Source organism: Scyliorhinus torazame, chromosome 6 (assembly GCF_047496885.1).
Source record: "Scyliorhinus torazame isolate Kashiwa2021f chromosome 6, sScyTor2.1, whole genome shotgun sequence".
In the NCBI taxonomy this organism is placed as follows: domain Eukaryota; kingdom Metazoa; phylum Chordata; class Chondrichthyes; order Carcharhiniformes; family Scyliorhinidae; genus Scyliorhinus; species Scyliorhinus torazame.
In genome coordinates this window covers 1,645,976-1,666,015 of record NC_092712.1, presented here as the reverse complement: position 1 = coordinate 1,666,015, position 20,040 = coordinate 1,645,976, and the positions used below count along the sequence as shown (strand labels likewise).

At 56.6% G+C, this 20,040-nt stretch overlaps 1 protein-coding gene across 1 annotated transcript in view; it reads left to right on the top strand.

Moving 5' to 3' along the window:
• LOC140425663 (plectin-like) overlaps positions 1-20,040 on the top strand; it is a 620,159-nt gene that overhangs the window by 279,189 nt on the left and 320,930 nt on the right. Inside the window, 2 exon segments of the mRNA XM_072510158.1 lie at positions 16,391-16,505; positions 17,573-17,680. Of these exon segments, the coding sequence (XP_072366259.1) occupies positions 16,391-16,505; positions 17,573-17,680 (223 nt within the window).

Below are 20,040 nucleotides of genomic sequence, written 5' to 3'. Positions count from 1 at the left end.
GGGGAGTTACCCTGTCACCCAGGGAGTTACCCTGTCACCCGGGGAGTTACTCTGTCACCCGGGGAGTTACTCTGTCACCCGGGGAGTTACTCTGTCATCCGGGGAGTTACCCTGTCACCCGGGGAGTTACCCTGTCACCCGGGGAGTTACCCTGTCACCCCTGTGACCCGGGGAGTTACTCTGTGACCCGGGGAGTTACTCTGTGACCCGGGGAGTTACTCTGTGACCCGGGGAGTTACTCTGTGACCCGGGGAGTTACTCTGTCACCCGGGGAGTTACTCTGTCACCCGGGGAGTTACTCTGTCACCCGGGGAGTTACTCTGTCACCCGGGGAGTTACCCTGTCACCCGGGGAGTTACCCTGTCACCCGGGGAGTTACCCTGTCACCCGGGGAGTTACCCTGTCACCCGGGGAGTTACCCTGTCACACGGGGAGTTAGCCTGTCACCCGGGGAATTACTCTGTCACCTGGGGAGTTACTCTGTCACACGGGGAGTTACCCAGTCACCCGGGGAGTTACCCTGTCACCCGGGGAGTTACCCTGTCACCCGGGGAGTTACTCTGTCACCCGGGGAGTTACCCTGTCACCCGGGGAGTTACCCTGTCACCCGGGGAGTTACCCTGTCACCCGGGGAGTTACCCTGTGACCCCTGTGACCCGGGGAGTTACTCTGTCACCCGGGGAGTTACCCTGTCACCCGGGGAGTTACCCTGTCACCCGGGGAGTTACCCTGTCACCCGGGGAGTTACCCTGTCACACGGGGAGTTAGCCTGTCACACGGGGAATTACCCTGTCACCCGGGGAGCTACTCTGTCACCCGGGGAGTTACTCTGTCACCCGGGGAGTTACTCTGTCACATGGGGAGTTACTCTGTCACATGGGGAGTCACCCTGTCACCCGGGGAGTTACCCTGTCACACGGGGAGTTACCCTGTCACACGGGGAGTTACCCTGTCACCGGGGAGTTACCCTGTCACCGGGGAGTTACTCTGTCACCCGGGGAGTTACCCTGTCACCCGGAGAGTTGCCCTGTCACACAGGGAGTTACTCTGTCACCCGGGGAGTTACCCTGTCACCCGGGGAGTTACTCTGTCACCCGGGGAGTTACCCTGTCACCCGGGGAGTTACCCTGTCACCCGGGGAATTACCCTGTCACCCGGGGAGTTACTCTGTCACACGGGGAGTTACCCTGTCACACGGGGAGTTACCCTGTCACCCGGGGAGTTACCCTGTCACACGGGGAGTTATTCTGTCACCCGGAGAGTTACCCTGTGACCCCTGTGACCCGGGGAGTTACCCTGTGACCCGGGGAGTTACCCTGTCACCCGGGGAGTTACCCTGTCACCCGGGGAGTTACTCTGTCACCCGGGGAGTTACCCAGTCACACGGGGAGTTACCCAGTCACACGGGGAGTTACCCTGTCACACGGGGAGTTACTCTGTCACCCGGGGAGTTACCCTGTCACCGGGGAGTTACTCTGTCACCCGGGGAGTTACCCTGTCACCCGGGGAGTTGCCCTGTCACACGGGGAGTTACTCTGTCACCCGGGGAGTTACCCTGTCACCCGGGGAGTTACCCTGTCACCCGGACAGTTACTCTGTCACCCGGGGAGTTACCCTGTCACCCGGGGAGTTACCCTGTCACCCGGGGTGTTACCCTGTCACCCGGGGAGTTACCCTGTCACACGGGGAGTTAGCCTGTCACCCGGGGAATTACCCTGTCACCCGGGGAGTTACTCTGTCACACGGGGAGTTACCCTGTCACCCGGGGAGTTACCCTGTCACACGGGGAGTTATTCTGTCACCCGGAGAGTTACCCTGTGACCCCTGTGACCCGGGGAGTTACCCTGTCACCCGGGGAGTTACCCTATCACCCGGGGAGTTACCCTGTCACCCGGGGAGTTACTCTGTCACCCGGGGAGTTACCCAGTCACACGGGGAGTTACCCTGTCACACGGGGAGTTACTCTGTCACCCGGGGAGCTACCCTGTCACCCGGGGAGTTACCCTGTCACCCGGGGAGCTACCCTGTCACCCGAAGAGTTACCCTGTGACCCGGGGAGTTACCCTGTGACCCGGGGAGTTACCCTGTCACCCGGGGAGTTACCCTGTCACCCGGGGAGTTACCCTGTCACCCGGGGAGTTACCCTGTCACCCGGGGAGTTACCCTGTCACCCGGGGAGTTACCCTGTCACCCGGGGAGTTACTCTGTCACCCGGGGAGTTACTCTGTCACCCGGGGAGTTACCCTGTCACCCGGGGAGTTACCCTGTCACCCGGGGAGTTACTCTGTCACCCGGGGAGTTACTCTGTCACCCGGGGAGTTACCATGTCACCCGGGGCGTTACCCTGACACCCGGGGAGTTACCCTGTCACCCGATGAGTTACTCTGTCACCCGGGGAGTTACCCTGTCACCCGGGGAGTTACCCTGTGACCCCTGTGACCCGGGGAGTTACCCTGTGACCCGGGGAGTTACTCTGTCACCCGGGGAGTTACCCTGTGACCCGGAGAGTTACCCTGTGACCCGGGGAGTTACTCTGTCACCCGGAGAGTTACCCTGTCACCCCGAGAGTTACCCTGTCACCCGGGGAGTTACCCTGTGACCCCTGTGACCCGGGGAGTTACTCTGTCACCCGTGGCGTTACTCTGTCACCCGGGGAGTTACCCTGTCACCCGGGGAGTTACCCTGTCACCCGGGGAGTTACTCTGTCACCCGGGGAGTTACCCTGTCACCCGGGGAGTTACTCTGTCACCCGGGGAGTTACTCTGTCACCCGGGGAGTTACTCTGTCACCCGGGGAGTTACTCTGTCACCCGGGGAGTTACCCTGTCACCCGGGGAGTTACCCTGTGACCCCTGTGACCCGGGGAGTTACTCTGTCACCCGGGGAGTTACTCTGTCACCCGGGGAGTTACTCTGTCACCCGGGGAGTTACTCTGTCACCCGGGGAGTTACTCTGTCACCCGGGGAGTTACTCTGTCACCCGGGGAGTTACTCTGTCACCCGGGGAGTTACCCTGTCACCCGGGGAGTTACTCTGTCACCCGGGGAGTTACTCTGTCACCCGGGGAGTTACTCTGTCACCCGGGGAGTTACCCTGTCACCCGGGGAGTTACCCTGTGACCCCTGTGACCCGGGGAGTTACTCTGTCACCCGGGGAGTTACTCTGTCACCCGGGGAGTTACTCTGTCACCCGGGGAGTTACTCTGTCACCCGGGGAGTTACTCTGTCACCCGGGGAGTTACTCTGTCACCCGGGGAGTTACTCTGTCACCCGGGGAGTTACCCTGTCACCCGGGGAGTTACCCTGTGACCCCTGTGACCCGGGGAGTTACCCTGTCACCCGGGGAGTTACTCTGTCACCCGATGAGTTACTCTGTCACCCGATGAGTTACTCTGTCACACGGGGAGTTACTCTGTCACCCGATGAGTTACTCTGTCACACGGGGAGTTACTCTGTCACACGGGGAGTTACCCTGTGACCCCTGTGACCCGGGGAGTTAACCTCTCGTACTCTGTGGTTATGTCAAGCTGATGGCTGCTTTTGGTCAAGCCTGTGATCGCTGCGATGTTCTTCATTGTGGTTGTTGATATTTTGAAGCAGCTTTTCTGATGTGTTTGGACCTGTTTGTTAGTCATGTTTCCACAGTGGGGAGAACGATATAACGTGAGCTTCGAATGTTTGGTGCCGCAGTGGATAATGTTTGCAGTGAATGTTTCTGGCACTGGGTGAATACGTGTTGACTTCTCAAGGGTGGGACCACATCTTGATTGAGGCACAGATAAAAAGTTGTAGCTTCAGGCTGGGATTGAGGATTTCTGCTTGTGCTTTGCTGCCTCGGGCTCAGGTGACTGGCTGTTTGACTGGATTCAGCCACACCCTGCTCCTTCCTCACACAGTTCAGTAAACCCACTCAGCCAGCAGTCGTTCACAATCTGTGCACGGAGGGCAAACTCACTCCGAACTGCACAGGAGGAAGAGGGAGAACCAGTGGCAGTAAGATGCTGAAGACAGTGAAGAAGAAGAGGAGGAAGAGGAGGTCAGAACGATACAGCAACTCATTGGCCTCTCTGACTGATCCTGAAGAGAACGTGCTGATGTTCTGTGAGGAGATCCCGAGTGAAGCAGCTGAGAACTCCAATGCTGCATTGTCTGGCTCAGTCTACTCAATCCACTCTACCTTAAAACTGAGTCAAATGTAAGCGGACACACTTCTAACGGGTCAGTTTAACTCAAAGTCTCTAATATGCTCTGTTTGCGATCTTAATGCAGTGACAGATTGTTCGTGGGAACCAATTGTCTGGGCCTGCAATGTGTCGTCTTTGCTCTGGTTTGATCCAGGCAGTTGCTCTGTGAATCCCAGTTTCAAAGCTTCGACAACGTAGTAACTGAATCACATGTAACTCAGTGTGTGTGAGAGAGAGAGAGACACACACACACAGAGGGTGAGAGAGAGACACACACACACAGAGGGTGAGAGAGAGACACACACAGGGTGAGAGAGACACACACACAGAGGGTGAGAGAGAGACACACACAGGGTGAGAGAGACACACACAGGGTGAGAGAGACACACACAGAGGGTGAGAGAGACACACACAGAGGGTGAGAGAGACACACACAGAGGGTGAGAGAGAGACACACACAGAGGGTGAGAGAGAGAGAGACACACACAGAGGGTGAGAGAGAGAGAGAGAGAGACACACAGAGGGTGAGAGAGAGAGACACACACACAGGGTGAGAGAGAGACACACACAGAGGGTGAGAGAGAGACACACACAGAGGGTGAGAGAGAGAGAGAGACACACACACAGAGAGTGAGAGAGAGAGACACACACAGAGGGTGAGAGAGAGAGACACACACACAGAGGGTGAGAGAGAGAGAGACACACACAGAGAGTGAGAGAGAGAGACTCACACACACAGAGGGTGAGAGAGTGAGACACACACAGGGTGAGAGAGGGAGAGAGAGACACACACAGAGGGTGAGAGAGAGACACACACACAGAGGGTGATAGAGAGAGAGACACACACACAGAGGGTGAGAGAGAGAGAGAGACACACACACAGAGGGTGAGAGAGAGAGACAAACACACAGAGGGTGAGAGAGAGACACACACAGAGGGTGAGAGAGAGAGACACACACACAGAGGGTGAGAGAGAGAGAGAGACACACAGAGGGTGAGAGAGAGAGAGACACACACAGGGTGAGAGAGAGAGACACACACAGAGGGTGAGAGAGAGACACACACAGAGGGTGAGAGAGAGACACACACACAGGATGAGAGAGAGAGAGAGACACACACACAGAGAGTGAGAGAGAGAGACACACACAGAGGGTGAGAGAGAGAGAGACACACACAGAGGGTGAGAGAGAGAGAGACACACACAGAGAGTGAGAGAGAGAGACACACACAGAGGGTGAGAGAGTGAGACACACACAGAGGGTGAGAGAGGGAGAGAGAGACACACACAGAGGGTGAGAGAGAGACACACACACAGAGGGTGATAGAGAGAGACACACACACAGAGGGTGAGGGAGAGAGACACACACAGAGGGTGAGAGAGAGAGAGACACACAGAGGGTGAGAGAGACACACACAGGGTGAGAGAGACACACACAGAGGGTGAGAGAGATACACACAGGGTGAGAGAGACACACACAGAGGGTGAGAGAGAGACACACACAGAGGGTGAGAGAGAGAGAGAGAGACACACACAGAGAGTGAGAGAGAGAGACACACACAGAGGGTGAGAGAGAGAGATACACAGAGGGTGAGAGAGACACACACAGGGTGAGAGAGACACACACAGGGGGTGAGAGAGAGACACACACAGAGGGTGAGAGAGACACACACAGGGTGAGAGAGACACACACAGAGGGTGAGGGAGAGAGACACACACAGAGGGTGAGAGAGAGAGAGACACACAGAGGGTGAGAGAGACACACACAGGGTGAGAGAGACACACAGAGGGTGAGAGAGATACACACAGGGTGAGAGAGACACACACAGAGGGTGAGAGAGAGACACACACAGAGGGTGAGAGAGACACACACAGGGTGAGAGAGACACACACAGAGGGTGAGAGAGAGACACACACAGAGGGTGAGAGAGAGAGAGACACACACAGAGAGTGAGAGAGAGAGACACACACAGAGGGTGAGAGAGAGAGATACACAGAGGGTGAGAGAGACACACACAGGGTGAGAGAGACACACACAGGGGGTGAGAGAGAGACACACACAGAGGGTGAGAGAGACACACACAGGGTGAGAGAGACACACACAGAGGGTGAGAGAGAGACACACACAGAGGGTGAGAGAGAGAGAGAGACACACACAGAGGGGGAAACAGAGAGACACACACAGAGGGTGAGAGAGAGACACACACACAGAGGGTGAGAGAGAGAGACACACACAGAGGGTGAGAGAGAGAGACACACACACAGAGAGTGAGAGAGAGAGACAGAGACACAGAGGGTGAGAGAGAGAGAGACACTCACAGAGGGTGAGAGAGAGAGAGAGACACACAGAGGGTGAGAGAGACACAGAGGGTGAGAGAGAGAGAGACACACACAGAGGATGAGAGAGACACACACAGAGGTTGAGAGAGAGACACACAGAGAGTGAGAGAGACACACACAGAGGGTGAGAGAGAGAGAGACACACACAGAGGGTGAGAGAGAGAGACAGAGACACAGAGGGTGAGAGAGAGAGACACACACACAGAGGGTGAGAGAGACACACACAGAGGGTGAGAGTGAGAGAGAGCCACACAGAGAGTGAGAGAGAGAGAGACACTCACACAGAGGGTGAGAGAGAGAGAGACACACACACACACAGGGTGAGAGAGAGAGAGACACACACACACACAGGGTGAGAGAGAGAGAGACACACACACAGAGGGTGAGAGAGAGAGACACACACAGAGGGTGAGATTGAGACACACACAGAGGGTGATAGAGAGAGAGTGACACACAGAGGGTGAGAGAGAGAGAGACACACACAGAGGGTGAGAGAGAGACACACACACAGAGGGTGAGAGAGAGAGACACACACAGAGGGTGAGAGAGAGGGACACACAGAGGGTGAGAGAGGGACACACATAGAGGGTGAGAGAGAGAGACACACACACAGAGGGTGAGAGAGAGACACACACAGAGGGTGAGAGAGGGAGAGAGAGACACACACAGAGGGTGAGAGAGAGACACACACACAGAGGGTGAGAGAGAGGGACACACAGAGGGTGAGAGAGAGACACACACACAGAGGGTGAGAGAGAGAGACACACAGAGGGTGAGAGAGAGGGACACACAGAGGGTGAGAGAGGGACACACAGAGGGTGAGAGAGAGAGACACACACACACAGAGGGTGAGAGAGAGACACACACAGAGGGTGAGAGAGGGAGAGAGAGACACACACAGAGGGTGAGAGAGGGAGAGAGAGAGAGTGAGAGAGAGAGATACAGAGGGTGAGAGAGAGAGACAGAGAGAGACACAGACACACAGGGTGAGAGAGAAAGAGGGTGTGTGTGAGAGAGACAGAGAGAGTGAGATAGACAGAGTAAGATAGTGAAACAGTGAAAGAGAGAGAGAGACAGAGACAGAGAGAGGGTGAGAGAGAGAGAGGGTGTGAGAGAGAGGCAGAGCAAGAGAGAGACAGAGCGAGAGAGAGGAGGAGAGTGTGAGTGGATAAGTGTGTGGGTGATATATGTGCACCTGGGTCATTTAGGGTGTGTGTGCGGGAGTGCGTACTCACACCCGGATAAGTGTGCGGGAGTGCATACTCACACCCGGGTGAGTGTGCGGGAGTGCGTACACACTCCTGGGTGATTGTTCGTGAGTGACAGACAGACAGACACAGTCCCAGTGGCAGCTTCTCTTCAATTGGTCTGAGATCTTTGCAGTTGTATAACTAGGGGGTGAGGGGGTAATTGATGATGTTGAGGGGTTGCACCCTTGTTATCTCCGCTGGTTGGAGTCATACCCGACACAAAGGAAGATGGTTGTGATGGTTGGAGGTCAATCATCTCAGCTCCAGGACATCACTGCAGGAGTTCCTCAGGGTCGTGTCCTCGGCCCCAACCATCTTCAGATCCTCCATCAATGACCTCCCTTCTATCATAAGGTCAGAAGTGGGGATGTTTGCGGGTGACTGCACAATGTTCAGCATCATTCGCGACTCCTCAGATACTGAAGCAGTCCCTGTCCAAATGATGCAGCTCGACCTGGACAATATCCAGGCTGGGCTGGCAAGGGGCAAGTTACACTCGCGCCACACAAGTGCCAGACAATGACCATATCCAACGAGATAATCGAACCACCGACCCTTGACATTCAATGTCATCACCATCGCTGAATCCCCACAATCAACATCCTGGGGGTTACCATTGATCAGAAACTGAACTGGACCCAGCCGCATTAATACTGTGGCTACCAGGACAGGTCAGAGGCTCGGAATCCTACAGCGAGTAACTCACCTCCTGACCCCCCAAAGCCTGTCCACCATCCACAAGGCACAAGTCAGGAGTGTGCTGGAATACTCTCCACTTGCCTGGATGAGCAGCTCCAACAACACTCAAGAACTTTGACACCATCCAGGATAAAGCAGCCCCGCTTGATTGCTCCCCTTCCACAAACATTCACTCCCTCCACCACCGACGCACAGTGACAGCCGTGTGTACCATCTACAAGATGCACTGCAGGGACTCACCAGGGTTCCTTAGGCAGCACCTTCCAAACCCACGACCACTCCCATCTAGAAGGACCAGAGCAGCAGATACCTGGGAACCCCACCGCCTGGAGGCTCCCCTCCAAGTCACTCACCACCCTGACTGGGAAATATATCGCCGTTCCTTCACTGTCACTGGGACAACATCCTGGAACTCACTCCCTAACACCACAGTGGGTGTACCTACACCTTAGGGACTGCAGCGATTCAAGAAGGCAGCTCACCCCCACTTTCTGAAGGGCAACTAGGGATGGGGGATAAATGCTGCTCTAATGAATGACGCCCAGATCTCAGAAATGAATTTTAAATGCCCTGAAGAATTCTGCTCCCTCGATTCCTCCCACACAAACTACCCCGGTTAATATCGGGGTGGTTAAAACCCCCGACTTACTGCCTGACTGTTTCTGCACCTCTCAGAGATTCACTGACATACTTACTCTTCAACCTCCCTCTGACTGGGGGTCTGTAGTTCACCCCCAGCAGGGTGACTGACTGGTGGGGGTCTGTTCCTCACCCCCAGCAGGGCGACTGCCTCTTGCTGTTTCTAAGCTCAGCCCACATGGCTCCGTTTGATGATCTGTCTCACCTGTCTCGGGTATGGTATTGAGATCGAGGAGCAGCCATGACCACATTGAATGGCACAACAGGCTCGATGGGCCGAATGGCCTCTTTTATCATCCCTCCTCACAGCTGGAATTGCTTCTCTCCCCAGAATTGTCACCCCCCTAACCCGTTTCATCTCATCTGAAACCCCTGTTGCCAGGAATGTAGAGCTGCCACTTTCCCTCTTTAAGCCAGTCATAGTTACGTTCCAGAGACTCTCACAGAAAGAGGCCCTTCAGCCCACAGCGTCTGAGCCGCCCAGCAAACACTGATCTGAATTGTGGTCATTCAGAGCTGAAGTGTTAACTCTGTTACTCTCCACAGATGCTGCCAGACCGGCTCAGTTTTGTGGTGTTGGGTGCTCTGAGGTACAGATGAACCAACACGGTTGTATTTGGTACAACGCTGTTTTATTTCAACTTGTTATTTACAGTTCTGTCCTGGTACTCAGCACGTGGTGACTCCCTGTGTGTGATGTTAATCAGGTCCTGTCCTTGTCCTGGTCTCCAGACCTACTGGCCACCAGGTGTCGTGTTTCTTCTCTTATACTGTCTCTGTCCTTGTCTGTGATTGGCTGTCGTGTTGTGTGTGCTGATTTGTCTGTTGGTCTGTCTATCATGATGTGTGTGTTTGAATATTGTAGCGCACAATGACTTCATAGACTTCATAGAATTTACAGTGCAGAAGGAGGCCATTCGGCCCATCGAGTCTGCACCGGCTCTTGGAAAGAGCACCCTACCCAAGGTCAACACCGCCACCCTATCCCCATAACCCAGTAACGCCACCCAACACTAAGGGCAATTTTGGACACTAAGGGCAATTTATCATTGGCCAATCCACCTAACCTGCACATCTTTGGACTATGGGAGGAAACCGGAGCACCCGGAGGAAACCCACGCAGACACGGGGAGGACGTGCAGACTCCGCACAGACAGTGACCCAAGCCGGAATCGAACCGGGGACCCTGGAGCTGTGAAGCAATTGTGCTATCCACAATGCTACCGTGCTGCCGACTTACGAGAGAGACGAATAGAGGTGAAGTCGATGAGGCTTTATTAAGCGTGACTTGTTCCCAGCAGTGCAGCAACAGACTGGAGCTGCGGGGAGAAGCCCAGGTTCTTATACTCCGCCTTCAGGGCGGAGCTAGGGATCAACAGCCAACCAGGACCCGGGATCTGTCAGCCAATAGCATCACGGCTTCACAGTCCCACATGACACCTAATGCATACTACCACAAATATCATGACAAGTTTATCCAGCATTGTCTCTGTTTAATCTGTTCCAACCCCATTTCCAGCACTTGGTTTGCAGCCGTGTTCACTGTGGCCTTACAAGCAGGGCTGGTTTAGCTCAGTGGGCTGGGGAGCTGGTGTCGTTATGCAGTGTGAGGCCAGCAGCGTGGGTTCAATTCCCGCACTGGCTGAGCTATTCCAGGCCCCGCCTCCGCAATTGTGTCCCTCTCCTGAGGTGTGGTGATCCTTCGGTTAAATCACCACCAGACAGACTTACCCCTCAAAGGGGAAGGCAGCCATTGGTCACTTGACCTTACTGGTCTCAGACAGCGAGTTCCAGATTCCCACCCTCTCAGACAGCGAGTTCCCGATTCCCACCCTCTCAGACAGCGAGTTCCCGATTCCCACCCTCTCAGACAGCGAGTTCCCGATTCCCACCCTCTCAGGCAGCGAGTTCCCGATTCCCACCCTCTCAGACAGCGAGTTCCCGATTCACACCCACTCAGACAGCGAGTTCCCGATTCCCACCCTCTCAGACAGCACGTTCCCGATTCCCACCCTCTCAGTCAGCGAGTTCCCGATTCCCACCCTCTCAGGCAGCGAGTTCCCGATTCCCACCCTCTCAGACAGCGAGTTCCCGATTCCCACCCTCTCAGACAGCGACTTCCCGATTCCCACCCTCTCAGACAGCGAGTTCCCGATTCCCACCCTCTCAGACAGCGAGTTCCCGATTCCCACCCTCTCGGACAGCGAGTTCCCGATTCACACCCTCTCAGACAGCGAGTTCCAGATTCCCACCCTCTCAGACAGCGAGTTCCCGATTCCCACCCTCTCAGGCAGCGAGTTCCAGATTCCCACCCTCTCGGACAGCGAGTTCCCGATTCCCACCCTCTCAGACAGCGAGTTCCCGATTCCCACCCTCTCAGACAGCGACTTCCCGATTCCCACCCTCTCAGACAGCGACTTCCCGATTCCCACCCTCTCGGACAGCGAGTTCCCGATTCACACCCTCTCAGACAGCGAGTTCCAGATTCCCACCCTCTCAGACAGCGACTTCCCGATTCCCACCCTCTCGGACAGCGAGTTCCCGATTCCCACCCTCTCAGACAGCGAGTTCCCGGTGCCCACCCTCTCAGGCAGCGAGTTCCCGATTCCCACCCTCTCAGACAGCGAGTTCCGGATTCCCAACCTCTCAGACAGCGACTTCCCGATTCCCACCCTCTCGGACAGCGACTTCCCGATTCCCACCCTCTCAGACAGCGAGTTCCCGATTCCCACCCTCTCAGACAGCGAGTTCCCGATTCCCACCCTCTCAGACAGCGAGTTCCCGATTCCCACCCTCTCAGACAGCGAGTTCCCGATTCCCACCCTCTCAGACAGCGAGTTCCCGATTCAGCTGTCAAGATACTAGTTACTAGTATTACTAGTTACTAATATTAATGTTTGTTACTAGTAGTAATAATCACTACACAATGTATTTATTTGATTTGTCAATTAGTTTTTAGAAATAAATTTAGAATACCCAATTCATTTTTTCCGATTAGGGGCAATTTAGCGAGGTCAATCCACCCAACCTGTACATCTTTGGGTTGTGGGGGTGAGACCCACGCACACACGGGGAGAATGTGCAAACTGCACACGGACAGTGACCCAGAGCCGGGATCGAACACGGGACCTCGGCACTGTGAGGCAGCAGTGCTAACCACTGCGCCACCGTGCTGCCCCTGATCAGTCAATTAGTTAAGAGGTAATTTGGACATTCTGAATTCTCCCTCTGTGACCCAAACAGGCGCCGGAATGTGGCGACTGGGGGCTTTTCACCGTAACTTCATTGCAGTGTTAATGTAAACCTACTTGTGACAATAAAGATTAGGAATTTGCACACCTGAAGTAAGAAAATAGAAATTTGTGCTCACCTGGCGTGGGGATCAGGAATGAAACTCATCAGCTATTGGAGGTTGAAAAAAGTAGAAGGTGGAATGCACCTCTGTCCTCTGCCTGTGTTCCCGCCTCCACCCAATTCACAGTGAATCTACCTCACACAGTGTTGTCACTCCTTTCTGTGACGGCATCAAAACCTCTCTTTATATATTGGGCCTCCAGTGACTCACTAACTCTCTCCGCTTTCTGCTGCAATAATTAACACCTATCCAACTACATTCAGCTGATCGACAGATAACTGCCACTTTAAGCAGTTCCTCAGCGTGGCCTTGTGTCTGCCCCCCCCCCCCGCGTGGCCTTTTGTCTGCCCCCCCCCCCCCCCGGCGTGGCCTTGTGCCCCCCCCCCCCCGGCGTGGCCTTGTGTCTGCCCCCCCCCCCCCGCGTGGCCTTGTGTCTGCCCCCCCCCCCCCCCGCGTGGCCTTGTGTCTGCCCCCCCCCCGCGTGGCCTTGTGTCTGCCCCCCCCCCCGCGTGGCCTTGTGTCTGCCCCCCCCCCCCCCCGCGTGGCCTTGTGTCTGCCCCCCCCCCGCGTGGCCTTTTGTCTGCCCCCCCCCCTGCGTGGCCTTGTGTCTGCCCCCCCCCCCCGCGTGGCCTTTTGTCTGCCCCCCCCCCGCGTGGCCTTGTGTCTGCCCCCCCCCCCCCGCGTGGCCTTGTGTCTGCCCCCCCCCCGCGTGGCCTTGTGTCTGCCCCCCCCCCCGCGTGGCCTTGTGTCTGCCCCCCCCCCCCCGCGTGGCCTTGTGTCTGCCCCCCCCCCCGCGTGGCCTTGTGTCTGCCCCCCCCCCGCGTGGCCTTGTGTCTGCCCCCCCCCCCCGCGTGGCCTTGTGTCTGCCCCCCCCCCCCCCGCGTGGCCTTGTGTCTGCCCCCCCCCCCGCGTGGCCTTGTGTCTGCCCCCCCCCCCGCGTGGCCTTGTGTCTGCCCCCCCCCCCCCCGCGTGGCCTTGTGTCTGCCCCCCCCCCCGCGTGGCCTTTTGTCTGCCCCCCCCCGCGTGGCCTTTTGTCTGCCCCCCCCCCCCGCGTGGCCTTGTGTCTGCCCCCCCCCCGCGTGGCCTTGTGTCTGCCCCCCCCCCGCGTGGCCTTTTGTCTGCCCCCCCCCCGCGTGGCCTTTTGTCTGCCCCCCCCCCCGCGTGGCCTTGTGTCTGCCCTCCCCCCCGCGTGGCCTTGTGTCTGCCCTCCCCCCCGTGTGGCCTTGTGTCTGCCCCCCCCGCGTGGCCTTGTGTCTGCCCCCCCCCCCCCCCGCGTGGCCTTGTGTCTGCCTCCCTCCCACGTGGCCTTGTATCTGCCCCCCACCCCCACCCACGCGTGGCCTTGTGTCTGCCCTCCCCCCCGTGTGGCCTTGTGTCTGCCCCCCCCGCGTGGCCTTGTGTCTGCCCTCCCCCCCGTGTGGCCTTGTGTCTGCCCCCCCCCCCCCCCCCCGCCCTTTCTCTTAACTTGCCTCTCTCTCAATCCCCTCTCTCCCTCTCACTTTTCTCATTGGATTGGATTGGATTTGTTTATTGTCACGTGTACCGAGGTACAGTGAAAAGTATTTTTCTGCGAGCAGCTCAACAGATCATTAAGTACATGAGAAGAAAAGGGAATAAAAGAAAATACATAATAGGGCAACACAACATATCCAATGTAACTACATAAGCACCGGCATCGGGTGAAGCATACAGGGTGTAGTGTTAATCAGGTCAGTCCATAAGAGGGTCATTTAGGAGTCTGGTGACAGTGGGGAAGAAGCTGTTTTTGAGTCTGTTCGTGCGTGTTCTCAGACTTCTGTATCTCCTGCCCGATGGAAGAAGTTGGAAGAGTGAGTAAGCTGGGTGGGAGGGATCTTTGATTATGCTGCCTGCTTTCCCCAGGCAGCAGGAGGTGTAGATGGAGTCAATGGATGGGAGGCAGGTTCGTGCGATGGACTGGGCGGTGTTCACGACTCTAGAACATAGAACATAGAACAATACAGCGCAGTACAGGCCCTTCGGCCCACGATGTTGCACCGAAACAAAAGCCATCTAACCTACACTATGCCATTATCATCCATATGCTTATCCAATAAACTTTTAAATGCCCTCAATGTTGTCGAGTTCACTACTGTTGCAGGTAGGGCATTCCACGGCCTCACTACTCTTTGCGTAAAGAACCTACCTCTGACCTCTGTCCTATATCTATTACCCCTCAGTTTAAAGCTATGTCCCCTCATGCCAGCCATTTCCATCCGCGGGAGAAGGCTCTCACTGTCCACCCTATCCAACCCCCTGATCTCTCAGAAGTTTCTTGCGGTCCTGGGCCGAGCAGTTGCCATACCAGGCTGTGATGCAGCCCGATAGGATGCTTTCTATGGTGCATCTGTAAAAGTTGGTGAGAGTTAATGTGGACATGCCGAATTTCCTTAGTTTCCTGAGGAAGTATAGGCGCTGTTGTGCTTTCTTGGTGGTAGCGTCGACGTGGGTGGACCAGGACAGATTTTTGGAGATGTGCACCCCTAGGAATTTGAAACTGTTAACCATCTCCACCTCGGCCCCGTTGATGCTGACAGGGGTGTGTACAGTACTTTGCTTCCTGAAGTCAATGACCAGCTCTTTAGTTTTGCTGGCATTGAGGGAGAGATTGTTGTCGCTACACCACTCCACGAGGTTCTCTATCTCCCTCCTGTATTCGGACTCATCGTTATTCGAGATCCGGCCACTATGGTCGTATCGTCAGCAAACTTGTAGATGGAGTTGGAACCAGTTTTGCCACGCAGTCGTGTGTGTACAGGGAGTAGAGTAGGTGGCTAAGTACGCAGCCTTGCGGGGCGCCGGTGTTGAGGACTATTGTGGAGGAGGTGCTGTTGTTTATTCTTACTGATTGTGGTCTGTGGGTCAGAAAATCGAGGATCCAGTTGCAGAGTGGGGAGCCAAGTCCTAGGTTTTGGAGCTTTGGCTGGGATTATGGTGTTGAAGGCGGAGCTGTAGTCAATAAATAGGAGTCTGATGTAGGAGTCCTTGTTTTCGAGATGCTCTAGGGATGAGTGTGGGGCCAGGGAAATGGTGTCTGATGTGGACCGGTTGCAGCGGTATGCGAATTGCAGTGGATCAAGGCGTTCTGGGAGTATGGAGGTGATGCGCTTCATGACCAACCTCTCGAAGCACTTCATTACGACTGAAGTCAGGGCCACTGGTCGGTAGTCATTGAGACACGTTGCCTGGTTCTTCTTTGGTACCGGTATGATGGTGGTCTTCTCGAAGCAGGTGGGGGCCTCGGAGTGGAGTAGGGACAGGTTAAAGATGTCCGTGAATACCTCTGCCAGCTGGTCCGTGCAGGCTCTGAGTGCAGGACCAGGGATCCCGTCTGGGCCCGTCGCCTTCCGAGGGTTCACTTTCAGGAAGGCCAATCTGACTTCGGAAGCTGTGATGGTGGGTATGGGTGAAGTGATGGTGGGTATGGGTGAATTATGGGCTGCTGGGGCACTCGCCAGCGGATTGTTGGTTACCTGCTCGAACCGAGCAGAGAATGCATTGAGTTCATCGGGGAGGGGTGCGCTTCTGCCAGAGATACTGTTCGGCTTTGCTTTGTAGCCCGTTATGTTGTTTAGTCCTTGCCACAACCGCCGAGAGTCTGTCTGTGACTCTAGCTTGGTTTGATATTCTCTCTTGGCATCTCTGATGGCTTTGCGGAGGTCGTACCTGGATTTCTTGTAGAGGTCAGGGTCGTCTACCTTGAACGCCTCAGATCTGTCCTTCAGTAGGGAGTCAATCTCGCGATTGAGCCATGGTTTCCGGTTGGGGAACGTACGTACTGCTTTCTTTGGCACGCAGTCGTCCACACATTTGCTGATGAAGTCTGTGACGGTGGTGGCATTCTCATTATCTCTCTCACTCTCACTACTTCTCATTGCTACAGTTTGTAAACTTTGTGTTTTCTCTTCAGGCCGATTTTAATCGACATGAACAAGGTTTATCGGCAGAAGAATCAGGAGAACCTTGAACAGGCGTTCAACATTGCTGAGAGGGAGCTGGGGGTCACCAGGCTTCTCGATCCTGAAAGGTGACAAATCACCCAGCTCTCCCCCACCCCCCAGCTCTCCCTCCCCCCACCCAGCTCTCCCTCCCCCCATCCAGCTCTTCCCCTCCCCCCCACCCACCCAGCTCTCCCCCTCCCCCACCAGCTCTCTCTCCCCCCCAGACTCTTCCCCCACCCAGCTCTCCCCTCCACCCAGCTCTCCCCCCCCCGTCACCCCACCCAGCTCTCCCCCTCTCCCACCCAGCCTCTCCCCCTCCCCTCACCCAGCTCTCCCCCTCCCCCCACCCAGGGTCTCCCTCCCCCACCCAGCTCTCCCCCTCCCCCCCACCCAGCTCTCCCCCTCCCCCACCCAGCTCTCTCTCTCCCCCCCCCAGCTCTTCCCCCCACCTCTCCCCCCCACCTCTCCCCCCCACCTCCCCCCCACCTCTCCCCCCCACCTCTCCCCCCCGCCTCTCCCCCCCATCTCTCTCCCCCGCCTCTCCCGCCCACCTCTCTCCCCCCCACCACTCCCCCCACCTCTCTCCCCCCCCAACCCAGCTCTCCCCCCCCACCCAGCTCTCCCCCCCACCCAGCTCTCCCCCCCACCCAGCTCTCCCCCCCCCCACCCCACCCAGCTCTCCCCCTCCCCCACCCAGCTCTCCCCCTCTCCCACCCAGCTCTCCCCCTCCCCCACCCAGCTCTCTCTCTCCCCCCCCCAGCTCTCTCTCTCCCCCCCCGCCTCTCCTCCCACCTCTCTCCCCCCCCCAGCTCTCCCCCCCACCCAGCTCTCCTCCCCCTACCCAGCTCTCCCCCCCCCACCCAGCTCTCTCCCCCCCACCCACCTCTCTCCCCCCCACCTCTCTCCCCCCCCACCTCTCTCCCCCCCACCCAGCTCTCCTCCCCCTACCCAGCTCTCCCCCCCCACCCAGCTCTCTCCCCCCCACCCAGCTCTCTCCCCCCCCACCCAGCTCTCCTCCCCCACACCAGCTCTCCCCCACACCCAGCTCTCTCCCTCCCCCCCACCCCAGGTCTCTCTCTCTCACCCCCCCCCCCCCCCCCACCCCCACCCCCCAGCTCTCTGATTGCTGACCCCACTTCTTTGCTGTTCTAGATGTGGATGTGCCCCATCCTGATGAGAAATCCATCATCACGTATGTGTCCTCTCTCTACGATGCTCTGCCGCGGGTTCCTAATGTGGAGGCCGGAGTCCGGGCCAATGTAAGTAAAAGACAGAACTCCCAAAACAATCCAGCTCAAGAATCAAAAGAAACAGCAGCAGGAATGGACCAGAATGTTCATCAAGCCACTCAATACCTCCATGGCCAACCTCAGGATACAACTTTCCCGTCCACTCCCCACATCCTTTAATTCCCTGACGAGCCCGAATTCTCTCCAGCCTTAAACATATTCGACGTTGGAGCTCACAACCCCCAGGGGTCGAGAATTCCAAAATTCACAACTCTTTGAATGAAGTACTTTCTCCTCATCTCAGTCCTGAATGATCAGCCCTTTACTCTGAGACTGTGGTAGCGTGGTTTACATTCCCTGGAATCCAGCGCAATCAATCTCTCAGTCTTTACCCAATCAAACCTCTTCACAATCTTCTACATTTCAGTAAAATCAGAGAATCCCTCCAGTGCAGTTCAGCTCATCGAGTCCGCACGAACCGTCTGAACGAGAACAGTGTCTGCCTCATCCCCGTAACCCTGCAAACCCTGCACACCTTTACACTGAGAGGAAACCCCACGCAGACACGGGGACAACATACACACTCCACACACACAGGTACCCGAGGCCAGAATCTAATCTGAGTTCCTGGGGCTGTGAGGCAGCAGTGCTAACCACTGTGTCACTCTGGGGCTGTGAGGCAGCAGTGCTAACCACTGTGTCACTCTGGGGCTGTGAGGCAGCAGTGCTAACCACTGTGTCACCGTGCTGTCCCAATTTACTCAGCTCTTTATAGGACAGGCCCTTCACCCCAGACAGGGGTAAACGTTCCCGTACCAGCCTTCCCGAACAGGTGCCGGAAGGTGGCGACTAGGGGCTTTTCACAGTAACTTCATTTGAAGCCTACTTGTGACAAGAAGCGATTTTCATTTCAATGCAAGTATAAAATAGACCAAAACTACACACTCCAGATGTGATTCAATCAAAACCCTGGACAACTGGAGTTTCTTTATTATTGTGTTCCAATCTCTATGATAAAGGCTGGCCTGCAAAATACCTTCCTGGTTACCTCTGGGTGTCGGTGTGTTCACCATTTATGTTCCTGGAATCAAAAACAAGTCTCATTGAACATCCACATCTGCAAATTTCTCAACTCTTACCATCTGTTTCTATATTTCTCACTAGTTTAGTCTCATATTTCATTTTTTCCCTTTTGATTCACATTTTATTTGCCCTTTCTAAACCACTCCCCAATCCTCAGAACTGCTACTTTTTTTTAAGCAGCATTTCGAGCCTCTTCTTTTTCAATCCAATACGATCCTTAACTAATAAAAGCAAATTACTGCAGATGTTGCAATCTGAAACCAAGTCTTCCCGAAATTCCTGAGTGAGCCATGGATGTGGCTTCCCGAGTGAGCCCTGGGCAGGGATTCCTGAGTGAGCCCTGGGCAGGGATTCCTGAGTGAGCCATGGGCGGGGCTTCCCGAGTGAGCCATGGGCGGGGCTTCCTGAGTGAGCCATGGACGAGGTTTCCTGAGTGAGCCATGGGCGGGGGTTTCCTGAGTGAGCCATGGGCGGGGCTTCCCGAGTGAGTCATGGGCGGGGCTTCCCGAGTGAGTCATGGGCGGGCTTCCCGAGTGAGCCATGGGCGGGGGTTTCCTGAGTGAGTCATGGGCGGGGCTTCCTGAGTGAGCCATGGGCGGGGCTTCCCGAGTGGAGCCATGGGCGGGGCTTCCCGAGTGAGCCATGGGCGGGGCTTCCCGAGTGAGCCATTGGCGGGGTTTCCCTGAGTGAGCCATGGGCGGGGCTTCCTAAGTGAGTCATGGGCGGGGCTTCCTGAGTGAGCCATGGGCGGGGCTTCCTGAGTGAGTCATGGGCGGGGCTTCCTGAGTGAGCCATGGGCGGGGCTTCCCGAGTGAGCCATGGGCGGGGCTTCCCGAGTGAGCCATGGGCGGGGCTTCCCGAGTGAGCCATTGGCGGGGTTTCCTGAGTGAGCCATGGGCGGGGCTTCCTAAGTGAGTCATGGGCGGGGCTTCCTGAGTGAGCCATGGGCGGGGCTTCCTGAGTGAGCCATGGGCGGGGCTTCCCGAGTGAGCCATGGGCGGGGCTTTTCGAGTGAGCCGTGGGCGGGGCTTCCCAAGTGAGCCCTGGGCGGGGCTTCCTGAGTGAGCCATGGGCGGGGCTTCCCGATTGAGCCATGGGCGGGGCTTCCTGAGTGAGCCATGGGCGGGGCTTCCCGATTGAGCCATGGGCGGGGCTTCCCGAGTGAGCCATGGGCGGGGCTTTTCGAGTGAGCCGTGGGCGGGGCTTCCCAAGTGAGCCACGGGCGGGGCTTCCTGAGTGAGCCATGGGCGGGGCTTCCCGAGTGAGCCATGGGCGGGGCTTCCCGAGTGAGCCATGGGCGGGGCTTC